Source organism: Lingula anatina, chromosome 1, assembly GCF_051362555.1.
Source record: "Lingula anatina isolate TDL-2025a chromosome 1, LinAna3.0, whole genome shotgun sequence".
NCBI lineage: Eukaryota > Metazoa > Brachiopoda > Lingulata > Lingulida > Lingulidae > Lingula > Lingula anatina.
Window position 1 is genome coordinate 17,653,407 of NC_141767.1, and position 13,997 is coordinate 17,667,403.

A 13,997-nucleotide genomic window follows, 5' to 3' on the forward strand; every position below is an offset into this window, starting at 1 on the left:
TCCAGCTAAGTCAAATGGTTGAACTTATTGAACTGAGTTTTGAAATAATATAATAGAAGGCGTGAAAGACGATCACGTGCTCTTAAATCAATACATTGTCGTTACCTGCGTAAACAGTTTTATTTACCTAGCCGTCAGGCTTAGGGCATGCATTCAGTCAATATTAACAAGTTAGTTGACGCACATTAAAGTATCGAAATAAACCATTCGATAACTTCATTTGCCGACGTTACCAAACACTGCTACTATTTAAAAAGAATTATATAAATTTAGGAGTTTGAAAATGCACCAAAGCCATATTTTCTGTCTACTTTCATATCCCAATTTAGAGTCTTTCATTGGTTTAAAAAGTATGGTATCTGATAAAACCCCTACTTGTCATTGCTATTACCTTCTGCAATGTTCAGGGAGAAATGGCATTACTGTGGAAAATGTGGTATGAAACATCAAATTCAAGTCGACCAATGATCTCACCTTTTTCAAAGAAACATTGATTTTGCGGGAATTTCGTGACTTTTTAATTATTATTATTATTATTATTATTATTATTATTATTATTATTATTATTATTATTATTATTAATTTAAGTGTAAAATCCTTTAAAGTTCGGTAATCTTTACAATTTTGAAAATTTAACGTATTTTAATTTTATTTTAAAAAATAATAAGACGGGATATACAACAGTAGTTAAGGTATTGAAGTAAAGGGCATATTACGGGGGCGGATCCAGGATTATTTGAAGGTCCGGAAAACCAGGATTTGAAGCCGACCATCATCCCTTTGTTGTTTTGGAGAGCAAACAGTGCCCTTTTGTACGGTTTAGAACTATAATTTAGCTAGTCAAAATTCTAATTTCAAGAGGGGAATATTGGTGTGATATATTTTTCAGAAACCAAAGGGGGGGGGGGGGTCAGGACACCCCCTGACCCCCCTCTAAATTCGCCACTGACATTAATAGTTCAATACATGAAACGTCTGATGAAAGAATTTCAACAATAACAATTATTTTAACAAATATAATTAAATGAAACTATTTCGCTATTTTTTTTAGTTCTGAGTAAAATTTCCAAGTAAAATTTACCAAAAAAACGCTCCATTCTTTCAAAAAATAAAAAAAAGATTATCTCCACCCCAATGAATACGCATAGTAGCCTAAAATCATATTTCTGAGCATTTCAAGTTTCCCTGCATGTGTGTCTTACTTAAGCATTCCTATTCAGAAAACGTGAATAAAGAGTGCAATTCAGTTACATCCATTATTGACAATACGATATGGTGACGAGGCACAGTCAAATGTTTTACATGACACACTGCATGTGTAATTATTACAGTATTGAGTAATTAGCAAGGCATTCGTTACCAGGCACTGTGAGAATATATATAGGCCTAGGCCTACTTGAGGTTAAAGTGATAATAACTCTTCGTTTCGGCCAAAAAATGAATTTTCCTGGAGTAAACAACAATTTTCCCATACTTACCAATGGTTAATGAATCCATTTTTACATTCAAAGTTAGTCCCTGGTTTTTTTCTAAAAAGTTTGGTTTTTTGTTAAAAGAGTATAGCCATCAATGGAGGTCACGTGGTCTAAAGACAAGCTCAGATATCAGAATAATAGCTATAACAGCCGTTTTTGTGGGAAAACAGAATATATTATATTTTTATGAGTCACTCACAATGTTTTTATTGTGAAATACAGATTTCATACGAAGAGTTATTATCCCTTTAAGGACAAAATGCGCCAGTAAAATAAACGTGCATCTCGTTATACCCCTTTACCGCACTCCAATTTTTTTATAGTAGGCCCAATATAAACGCAAATTTTATCCAAAAGGGCTGTCATTTTAAAAAAAAATTTTCTATAGGGGCCTAGAGAAATAGACTAAAACCTTCGTTACTGAATACGAAAATTCAACATACAGTAGGCCTACTAGCAAGGCATAAATTTTAAATTTATACAAAACCCAGATTCATCACTTTCTGTCAACAGACATTTAGAAAAAGTAAAAAATCATGAATAAATCTTTAACTTTATGTCCACTTTTCTGTTTTCCTCAAATGGATCTACCCATAGGCCTATAGGCCTATATTGTGAACGAGATTTATACAGTCGGCTTTAGGCCTTACACAGGAAGCAAGTCTTCATTATTAATTTTTGACCAAGATTGTCAATAAACCATTTTGATGAATAAGTGTGCTTCGTCGTCAATTCTGTTTCTGTAATCATAGTTCGCGCGGCTTAGGAAATATATGCTACACGTAATATTACAGGGAAAAGTGAGGTCACCGATAAGATTGGGTGCTGACCACATCATGTTGATGACGTCATGTGACTTCGAGCTGACCTAGTTTACAAACTACTTCCGCAAGCGCTGATACTGAACGTCGCAGTTGTACCTGAATATAATATAAGCTTTGGTTAATGGTAATCAATTTCTGTATTAACAGAGTTGGAATATCAATTCCAATCAAAACTGTTGTTCTTCTTCGAAGCAAATACGCAAAGGACGCTTATGAGACGGTAACCAGCGTTTTCCTTTGCTCCATGCTACTGTGTTGTGAAACTGGAAAGTGAAAATGGATTTCGCTTCAAAATACGTATATGACTACGAGAATTCTGATGAAGAATGTGTGTCAGAAGACGAACTTGAACATGGAATGACACTGAGGTAAATAATTAACACGGAATGTTTAACATATCTGACCCCCAGCTTACAGGAATGCAAAGCTTTGGGAGGGCGTCGTGTGATTTCAAATTGAGTATTGTTTACTATTTTATTTTGATGCCAGTTTACTTGTTTTGTTGCCGTTTCCTCGTAGTTTGGTCGGTGGTTTTATCAAGATTTCAAATTACTAGCCACCGGTGCTTGTTTTTATAATGTATCATATCAACCCACAAGACTTCATATGAGCAGAATACACTGTACTTGCATAGCATATTATGTTAATGCATATTGTACTACCATGTAGTACTTGGCACTTGTCCATAGATTTACAATGTATAGGGTGTTTTTATCTCGGGGAATTCCGAAATTACAGTTTCAGTCTGCAGCACACACCCATTTATTAGTAGATTTATATGTAGGCTCTACTCTCGGGGAATTCCCAAGATAGCAGTTTGTCTGCAGCTCACACCCATTTATTGGTACATGGAATCAGATGTACATGTACATGTAGTAGTAGGCCTAGCTCCTAGCTCTCTTGAAAATGTTAAATCATGAAAGTGAAGATAGTTAGCCATGTAGCCTTTTCTGGGTAAAAACCCTCAGTCTGTATACTGGTACTGCCGCACCAGTACAGTGTATAACTAATGGAGGTGATTTAATGAGTATAAGACAAATAAAGTGTACAGAACTAAAAGTTGAAGGCTGCATACCACATTTGTCCAAGCACTGTGTTACACGTAAACGTAGTTTTACAACATATTATGCATAATTTCCAAAAATTTAATGAACGTTAGGATGACTTACTAGAAATGTATTCCTTTAAAACAAGAAGTGCTTGAACTATTATGACATACATTATGTATACAGGATGACTGCTACATGATTCTGTTAACAATTTTCATACCTCAGCAATGAGCAAGAAAGAAATAATGTGTGAAATTTTAGTGAATCACAATGGATAGCTTTAAGTAATAGCCTTTGAATTCTTAGGTTTGGGACATTTCTTTAACCACAGCTGTAATTTTTCAGTGATGATGAAAGTGATTATGATGAGCTTGCTCCCAGAGCTGTAGCAGCAGCTGCTGTTGCCTATGATAATGTTGGTGAAACTCCAAAGGACCCAGTGGTGGCAGATGCAGCTGTATATGATAACGCGGAAGAGCAGAGATATGAGGAGATACCTGGTAATGACGGTAACATGTATACAGTGTACTAGGTCTGATGATAATTTTAGGACTTATTACACCAGTTGCAAGCTGTCACATCTCGTATGTAACATCTGATGTGACATTATGCAACTATGTAGGACAAAAGGGGCGTTTTATGTGAGGTACCTTGAAAATAACGATTTAAGCACATTTAATAAGTTACAATCACATTAAATAAAAGCATTAAATTGGCTGTCAGTATGATACAAGTTATATTCACATGGTCTGTTTAGACAAGATATAATTAAGTTAATTTGATATCAAACTTTAACTTTGTCATATATGAAGGGGCATATCATTGTTTATTTATTCAATTACGTTTTATTTAAAGATGGTTCTTTTGATTTCTAGGAGGTGGCCCTCCATTGGCAGGTGGAGCCCCACCCCCTCCTCCACCCCTACCCCCGAGGTCTGGAGGATTTTTCTCGAGTTTTTTTTCAAGTCTTCGTGGATCTTCTTCAAAACCAAAAGAGCATGCATCTGCTCCTAAACCAGGCCAGCTCAAATCTGAGAAGAAGAAGAAGAAGATGAGCCATTGGAGGTCTGTGCCTGCAGCAGGTGAGATATGGGATCTTGATTTCATAAATTTCATTATAATGAAAGGTAATCAGGAGGGAATTTAAAATGCCTCCTTTTTTCCAGTATTTTACTTTCGTACATTTCATTATTTTTTTAGACACTCATAACATTCTCTTTCTGACATGAAGCAAACAAATTTTACAAAACTTAAAAAATTTCATAGCAATAAGGGGCTTGTCTTATAACAGGCAGTCATGTGGATTAGAAAATGAAGAAGCAAAAGTGCATCAATAAATTAAACTTGAGCTAGCCATGCAAGCCACAATTACATCTCCCTCATGAATGTATCCTCATCATTACAGGTGTAACACAGGCCAATGTTCAAGGGAAGAAATTCAGACGAGCCGACACTAATGTAGTCTCTATCAAATTCCAAACATTGACATCTCCCAGCCACATGCACACAGGGGACCCAGTGTCTTGCAGCAAGTGCCAGGCTCTTCTGTCCCATATCAGCAAATTGCATAATCAGGGAGAGGACCAGGTTAGTGTTTGGAAAACTCAGATCTCTCACATATACATATATGTCAGTTATATGTGCGACACATTTGGATTGTACAAATGTATTGACTAAGGGAACCACTCGTGCTTCACCATTAGTTGAGAATTGAGTGGGTTCAATTAAGTGGGTAACAAGGTCCACTTTTTCACATAAAAAGACTTCCCCTTTTTAGAAGAAAATAACAAACCTCCTTGATACAACAGAGGACATGCATTAAATGAAGGAATCATGCACAAAAATGACCAGGTCTTTTATGCCATTTCCGTCTTGTTTCCTCAGGTGTGGACGTGTGAATTCTGTGGGGAGGGTAACATTGTGGACCTGGTGCCAGAGGAGATGCCACAGAAAGAGGACGTAACCTATATGATCCAGCCAGCTCCAGTGACCACGGCCAGTGGGAAGTCTGGGGCTGACGAGTCTGTGGTCATATTTGTAGTGGACACTTCTGGCAGTATGTGTGTTACGACTGAGGTACAGTGGGTGATACTACATATGCTATTGTATATATGTATTCTTTTTACACATGTATATTTTGCCTTTTTGCAAGTATGATATTCAATTGATATTGGAATTGAAATATTTGCTTCTAGTTAATTGCCAGTTATTGGGAAGAGACAAAAATGCTTTAGTTTTTAACTGAATGTTCTTGATTTTGGTGAAGTTTTAAAGTATTAAAATATGATTTATTAACTGGAGATTTGATAGTCTTTCTGCGTGTTCCAGGTTCCAGGTAAAGTAAACTTGCGTGGTAGAGAGCGCCTGAGTAGACTTCAGTCATTTAACGAGCGTCATGAAGACCAGCATCTCCCCGGTCAGCGCCATAATGTGACCTATGTGTCCAGACTACAGGGTGTCCAGGCAGCAGTGGCACATCAGCTGGCCGAGTTAGAAAAGGACCATCCGAACCGTAGGGTGGCTCTTATTGAATTCAACAATGAGGTGAGTGATGTCATGTTCTGTAACACCTTGCATGTATCAAGGTAAACCACCCTCTCCGTCTCATTCTCACACTGTCATGCCATTCTCTCAGCACTGTTATGTCATCCTATTAGCACTGTCTTGTCACCCCTGGAGTGCTGTGACTGTGAACTGTGATCACACTAACAAGCTTTTGTCACAAAACACTATCACACCTAACACACTGTCATATTCTCTCAGCAGATGGCTGTGATATGAACCCTTACTATTAGTTAAACTGTCACTCTTAACCTTTCACATCCAACATTCACTTCCACAAACACTACATTGTCCCGTAATCAGATTTTGCTCATTTTCCAGTGATTTAATTACCATATTTCAGGTGACAGTGATAGGAGATGGCTCTGGAACCCCCATTACAGTAACCGGGGACAAGCTGACATCCAAAGATGCCCTAGTTGACATAGCCTCTGACCTTCAGCTACCAAAGAATGTCAAAGATACAAGGCAGAACTTGGACAAAAAAGTGTTTGAGTGTGTCTGATTGGATAAACACGTTTCTTTAGTAAAAATGATTTTATGATTTATCATGCTGAAATCATTTCTAACAAAAGGGAAAAAGTATAATTTGTCTCCATTTGTATTGTTTTGAGACAAAAGGGAGCTCAAGTTCTTATGATGAATGATTTCATATATATCTTTTCTAGCCTTGAGGAGGGAGGAGGCACAGCTCTTGGACCAGCACTGTTAATAGCTGTCGCCATGGCATCCAAATACACGGCCTCCAAGGTGATCATATGCACAGACGGCATGGCCAATGTGGGCCTGGGGAGACTGGATGAAGAAAATAGCCAGGAGGCCGCAGAGGAGTTCTATACAGAGGTTGGACAGATGGCTGTTGACAAAGGGTGAGGATACTTTATCAAAATATGTTGAACATGCCATAGATATTTATCCAAGAGTGTTGTATTGGGAATATTGAAATTTCTGACAGAGTGATGGTGAATTTTTTTTTTTTTTTTTTTTTTTTTTTTTTTACAGTAATAGCATTACTAAAACAGATTGTTATCCTAGCCTTGCACTTTTTCTGTTTTGTCTGGCACCTCAAATGATGGCATTTAGTACCTGCATGGTCTTTTTAAAGTTATTTTTTCAGTGGATAACGATATTAATTGTAACACTTTGTTTTCTGTCAAGAGTGATTGTTACTGGTACAGACCAAGAGAATACTTGATCCTCAACAAGTTTTATTATTTTTTACTGTGTAATCGAACTCTGTTTGTGTATGCATGCATTTATGTGTGTAAAATTCCATACAGAACAGGAGACTTCTATATTGTATCCCCTTACATTGTGTTTAGTGTTGGTGTCTCTGTGATCACAATCAAGGGGACAGATTGCAAGCTGGTAGAACTGGGGAAAGTGGCAGACACCACAGGAGGACAGGTAAGATGGAGCACCTGAATTAACCCTGTGTCCATTACATGTGGTTACAGGTATAGGAACATAAGATTTTACTCATACTATATCAGTATATATAAATATTTGTATCACCAGGATGTGGTTTATTTAACATCAGTGGGTGTGCTTGTAGAACTGCACCTAAAAGTCAAGAGAATCTTTAGCCAAAAGTTAATGATTTCCAACACATGCCTGTGTACAGTTGGTGGCCCTGCATGCTCTGTAAAGAATGGCCTACTTTCCCTTTTATACCACATGATAGTGAACCATTGAAATATTATTTGTTGTATTTAATGTATGATAACAATGTTATTACGACATATCCTTAATTTTAATTGCCATGTTGTAGGTGAACATAGTAGATCCACTAAAACTTACCCAAGAGTTTGGCAGTATTTTGGCAGATCCTATCATTGCAACAAATGTCACGGCTACGTTTATTCTTCACAAGGGCTTGTAAGTATAACATTTGCCATTTAAGTTTCAGATCATGTTTGAAATTATTTTAAAACTAGATTGCTGCTTATTTAATTATACTGCGTTCACTAATGTCCGCAAGAATAATCTTAGGTGAATCCAAGTTGTTGTTGAATTGCAGAAACTTCAAAGGAGCTGAATTATCGTGTCCTGTCCTAGTATTTGGTAATATTTACATCTTAAGCTGGATTGTATATATCTCTGTTTCATACATCATGTGTTTTGTCAGAGAGTACAATATTTTCATGCAGATATATACGTGATGAAGAGAGCAAAGAGAGCAGAGCAACAAAGTTTATTGGGAATGTGACCGCTGACACAGAGGTTACCTTCGAGTATGGAGTGAGGCATCAGAAAAAGCAGAAAAAGGAAAAGAAAAATGAAGAAGAAGGCAAGGAAGAAGGTAAAATTTATGGCAGTTGTTAGACTTTGAATTTGAAAAAAAAACTGTAATGGTTTGACAATGCCTCACTGATGAAGGTTCATACAAGGGGCTACATGTATTTGCTTTGGAAACAGTGAAAATGAAATCTTCACCTGGGCTCACTATGAGATTTGAAAATGAAATCTTCACCTGGGCTCACTATGAGATTTTAAATATGAACTTAGGTTTAGCCATATGCTAAACATGAGAATCTCAGTGAGATTGGTAATACTGCAGTATATCTATCTGTTGTGCATCAATTTTATACTAGATTTGGTTCAAAAGTATTTTCTTCTTACTTTTGATAAATTCAAATATACTAGTGAATCTATATCCAAGGTTCAAAATAACATTTTACCTTAATTACATAATACATTGGCTTTTTTCATGCCACAGAAATATTCAAATTTATGTCTGAAGTCAAGTTCAAGAAGAATGTATTTTCCCTTTGTATTTCATAATACAGTGGCTGACGCCCAGGTGACCACAGAAAAAACAGAATCTGAAGCAGGGGCTGAAGTTGGAGCAGAAGCAGGACCTAAAGTTGAAGCAGGAGCAGGGGCTAAAGTTGAAGCAGAAGCAGGGGATGAAGTTGGAGCAGAAACAGGGGCTAAAATTGGAGCAGAAGCTGGTCCCAGTACAGGTGACGCTGGGGTAGGAGACCTCTCAGAACTGCCTTTCCAGTTACAGATCAAATACACAGACCTAGAGGGCTCTCAAGCCATGAGAGTCCTCACCCAAAGCAAACCCATCACAAAGGACAGGAATGTGGCAGAGAGAGGTTGGTGACATTGTGTTAGTTGTGACTGACTGGTCAAGTAAACATGGTGTTTTAGGTGTATCCAGGTGGTCACTGTTTGCCCATGACAGACTATATTGCGTGTATACAGGGATTAAGTGTAAGAGGACTACAGATTTAAATCTCAAAAGGAATGTGTACAATTTTAAAACAAAGTTTCTATCTAGCTTTTTTAGAATTATTTTCTCAATATTATTTAGATTTAAAAAAAAAAGAGTTAAGATGAATGGCTCGGGTCCCTTTTAATGACTTCAGTGTCTCCATTTCAGAAATGAACCTGCAGGTGATAGGTGCTCACACAGCGCAGACGACGGCACGCTTGGCACTCCAGGGGGATTACACCGCCTCCAGACTGAACGCATTCACAAAGCAGAGGCTTGTATCCAGGCACACGTGAGTCTAGATAACAGTCATCTAAGTGTCAAGAGATGTTAGACTAGCACTTGTGTCTGTTTGCTTGTATGATGTATTGATCCCAGATAATAGACAGTGCTTTGAGCAAAGTGGGATCTGATGTAGATGTTAATGGTTATATTTGTTTTTGTCTTGATATTAATTCAGTGCAGCTGTAAAACTTGGTGTTGCTAGGTAACTGTGAGAGATGATTTTTTTTTCTTCAAGGAAAACCAATACATCAGCAAGGGCAGCCTACAGACAGTTCTTTTGTAATATAGCACCTATAGAGCAGACTGTCAATGCACAGTTACAGGTAATGAAACAAAATGTTGCATGTCCCATCACTTCACAAGATACAGTATGTGCTCAGACCAATTCAGATTTTTTTTTATATCTGTAACACAAATGTGGCCTTATGTCCCACGTGTTTCATCACTTCATGTCAATAAAGTGTGAGTGTAGATTGTCTTGAACATCACGTCCATCTATATTTCTTGACGCCTGCTACATATATATATTTTTTTCTTCAGTCTGAGAGGCAGCTGTATGGTGGCAGCACCCACAGTGATGATGAGATGGACGAGGTGTCTGAGGTGGCAGAGGCATGCGTTAGTGCACCCCCAAATCTAGGCAATAAAAAGGGGAAAAAGGGACTTAAAAAGGTATTTTTTGTGATTTAGAATTCTGAAATTGTTTAAGATCTATGGGGTGTTATTCATATTAATAGGAATAGCAATCGTTGTTGTTGTTACTGTGAATGTAAGTAATGATGGAGCATTTCTGAATGTGTAAGAAGTAAAGAATTAAGAGTCATTTGTGAAAGTATTGTATTCGTAAACATGCTGCCACTGATTTATAAAGGGTGGTTTTGGTTGGTGGGGGTTTCAACTAATTTTAAGAGTCAGGGATTTTACACTTTCTAAGAAATTTTGACTTGAAGTTATTGAAATTGTATTTGATTTCAGTTGAAGAGCCGCAAAGCAGAATGTAATGATGCACTGTATGAACAGTTGTTCAAAGCACAGCGTTCCAAATCTGAGGCTTTCAGCACACCAAAGTCTGATGGTTAAACATTACAAATGGATCATTTTCTTTGTACATCCCTTGAAAATTTAAAACATTGTTTCTAATGTTTGTGTTATATGCAGTGGTTACATAACATTACCCTTAGCCATTACCTAAATTGATTCGGGTAATTGGTCTAGGATGGACAAAAGATTTTTACATGCTTTCGCCTCCATCTTCTTGATTTTTTTTTATTCACTTGTACATCAGTTATTGTACAAACATTGTTGAACTAAAATAGTTGTGAAAATGAAACTACATGTGACTATGGATGTAGGATAAATGTCAATAACCAGCCATTTTATGGATAAAAGCATTTTCATGTAACACTCCTGATAATACTTTAATTATGTCGATTGTTCTATTTACTACATGTTATTGAATTAGCCTTATTATTGTGTACTCTTTGTTAAATGTTTTTCCTGTTATCATTTGGTGCATGTGGTAATTTAATTGTAATTGCTATCTTTCTGTTTAACATAAAGAGTATTTGAAATAATTGTTAGATCAAGATGATCTATTTTAGATGTTATATTACCCACTTACTGTGATTTTTAAGATTATCCTCTATTGAAAATGCATTAATAAAATTGTCTTTTGAGTTTTTTAATACACAAACGTAGTTAGTTGTCTCTTATTCTGATCACGTTATAATCATTTATTTATTTATCATGATTAAAGTCCATTAACCTTTGTAAACTGACAGCAATAAGTTGGTTTATCCTGACTAAAGGCTTTATACGGACCACCCTGCATATGTACGTCTAGGTAACGAAAGAAGTCGCCAGAACGGGAAAAGCTTAACAAAAGCAAGTTTATTGTTGGAACAATTGTCTTTTTATGTACAGACACAGATGTGTCTGTACATATTGCCATCACCTGCGTCTGTCGTCGCCGTCGCCGATGGCGATGCCGATGCCGATGCCGTCGCCGTGCACTTTCCTTGTAAACACGATAAGTGGAAGGCAGTTTTACTTTTTGGCTTTATATTTACAGAGCTGATGAATATTCATAAAACGCAGGTCAAGTTCGAAAATCAGCATGATCGGGCCATTATTGTAGAAGTTATGCTGTTTTTTCACTTTTCAGCATATATGCAACCTTGTAAACACATTTAAAGGAAAACCGTTAGGCCTGTTGTCATGACACTCACAGGAATAATCAATCTTACTAAAACGCAGGTCAAGTTTGAAAATCAGCATGATCGGGCCACTATTTTAGTAGTTATGCGGTTTTTTCATTGTTCAGCATATATGCAACACTGTAAACACAATATAAGAAAAACAGTAAGCCCAATTGTCATTAAACTCACAGGAATGGTCAGTCTTACTAGAACGCAGGTTGAGTTCGAAAATCAGCATAATCGGGCTATTATTTTAGAAGTTATGCTGTTTTTTCACATTTCCTCAGATTTCCTCAGATTTAATTCTTAGGCATGTTAATAGCCTTATTATTTAAGTAATAAGATACGTAAAAGTGTTTGTTTGACATTTCCTGCATCTTTACAACATTGTTAGTTGATTATGTAAAAATGATGGTAAACTTGTTATCGTGTATTGTGTAATAAAGTTTCAAAAATGGAAATAAACTCATATCATTGCAGTTTGTCAGATTCAATCATTCACTATGTTCAGAATCTCAGAATGGAAGAAATTGGACATTTAACACTGTTCTATTGATATTTTTCACATCTCATCAATTTTCTTAGTTTATCATATAAAAATGGCAGTAACCTATTAATTTTGTTTTATGTTAAAAAAGTGTTAAAAATGGAAATAAACCCATTTCAGAACAGTGCAGTCTTGTTTACATTTTGGCATTTTGAAGGTGTGACTTTGAAGTTCCATCGGCCTAAAAACCTTTGTTAGTCACGTTTACTATTTGTCCATGATACTAATATTTTATTATTAAAAATTGATGATCATTATGCTGTTAAACATTATGTAATATTGCATCAAAATTTGAAAAAAACCTATTTTGGGCACTGCTCCCATGATGACCATTTAAGAAAAACCATGTCACTTACTGTTCTCAAACAGTACAGTTAATATGTACAGATGTGTCTGTACATATTGCCATCACCTGCGTCTGTCGTCGCCGTCGTTGCCGTCACTGTCTCTGTCGTCGGCGACATGCACTTTCATTGTAAACACGATAAGTGGAAGGCAGTTTTACTTTTTGGCTGTATATTTACAGAGCTGATGAATATTCATAAAATGCAGATCAAGTTCGAAAATCGGCACTATTTTAGTAGTTATGCTTTTTTTTTCACTTTTCAGCATATATGCAACACTGTAAACACAATATAAGAAAAACAGATAGGCCAATTTTCATTAAACTCACAGGAGTGGTCATTCCTGCTAAAACGCAGGTTGAGTTAAAAAATCAGCATAATGGGGCCATTATTTTAAAGAAATGCAGTTTTTTCACATTTCCTCAGATTTAATTCTTAGGCATGTAAACAGTTTCATTATTGAACTAATAAGATACGTAAAAGAGTTTGTTTGGCATTTCCTGCAATTTTACAACATTATTAGTTGATTATGTAAAAATGATGGTAAACTTGTTATCGTGTATTGTGTAATAAAGTTTCAAAAATGGAAATAAACTCATATCATTGCAGTTTGTCAGATTCAATCATTCACTATGTTCAGAATCTCAGAATGGAAGAGATTGGACATTTAACACTGCTCTGTTGATATTTTTCCCATCTCATCAGTTTTCTTAGTTTATCATATAAAAACGGCAGAAAACTGATAATTTTGTTTTATGTTAAAAATTGTTAAAAATGAAAAAAAAAACATTTCAGAACAGTGCTGTCTTGTTTACATTTTGGCATTTTCAAGTTGTGACTTTGAAGTTCCATGGGCCTGAAGACCTTTGCTAGTCACATTTTCTGAATATCCATAATACTAATATTTTATTATTAAAGTTTATGGTCATTATGCTGTTAAACATTATGTAATATTGCATCAAAATTTGAAAAAAAAAAACTATTTTGGGCACTGCTCCCATGATGACCATTTAAGAAAAACCATGTCATTTACTGTTCTCAAACTTACAGGAAAGAAACATGGGACTAAAATACAGCTTCAGTAGGAAATACAGTCTGTTTGGTAATTCTTGCTGCCAGTTAAACAGTTATTTTGTGAAAATTTAATTTTTCACATATTGGCATTTTCAAGGTGTGACTTTGAAGTTCCACGGGCTTGAAGACCCATGCTAGTCACATTTTCTGAAAATCCATGATACGTATATTTTATTATTAAAATTGAGTTATTATGCTGTTAACCATTATGTAATATTGCATCAGAATAGAAGAAAACACAATTTTGGGTGCTGCTGCCATGATGACCATTATGGGAAAACCATGTTACTTATGATTGCCAAACTTTCAAAAAAGAAATACAGGACTAAAATGCAGTCTGAGTTGGAAAAGCAGTCTAAGGAACTTCTTTTTCTGGAAGTTATACATTTTCAAAGTGTAAACTTGTCACATATTTT

The 13,997-nt window shown here is 36.0% G+C and overlaps 1 protein-coding gene across 1 annotated transcript; it reads left to right on the forward strand.

The window, feature by feature from the left end:
* The first annotated feature begins 2,347 nt into the window (after positions 1-2,347).
* On the forward strand, positions 2,348-11,111 carry LOC106178153 (circularly permutated Ras protein 1). The gene is made up of 16 exons (XM_087000715.1): positions 2,348-2,667; positions 3,694-3,848; positions 4,224-4,430; positions 4,754-4,935; positions 5,233-5,424; positions 5,677-5,892; positions 6,254-6,405; positions 6,579-6,779; positions 7,233-7,317; positions 7,682-7,788; positions 8,061-8,212; positions 8,700-9,014; positions 9,302-9,425; positions 9,654-9,741; positions 9,959-10,090; positions 10,394-11,111. The coding sequence occupies exons 1-16, from the start codon at positions 2,576-2,578 to the stop codon at positions 10,496-10,498; spliced, it is 2,505 nt and encodes an 834-aa protein (XP_086856841.1). The 5' UTR covers positions 2,348-2,575; the 3' UTR covers positions 10,499-11,111.
* The last annotated feature ends 2,886 nt before the right edge of the window (positions 11,112-13,997 follow it).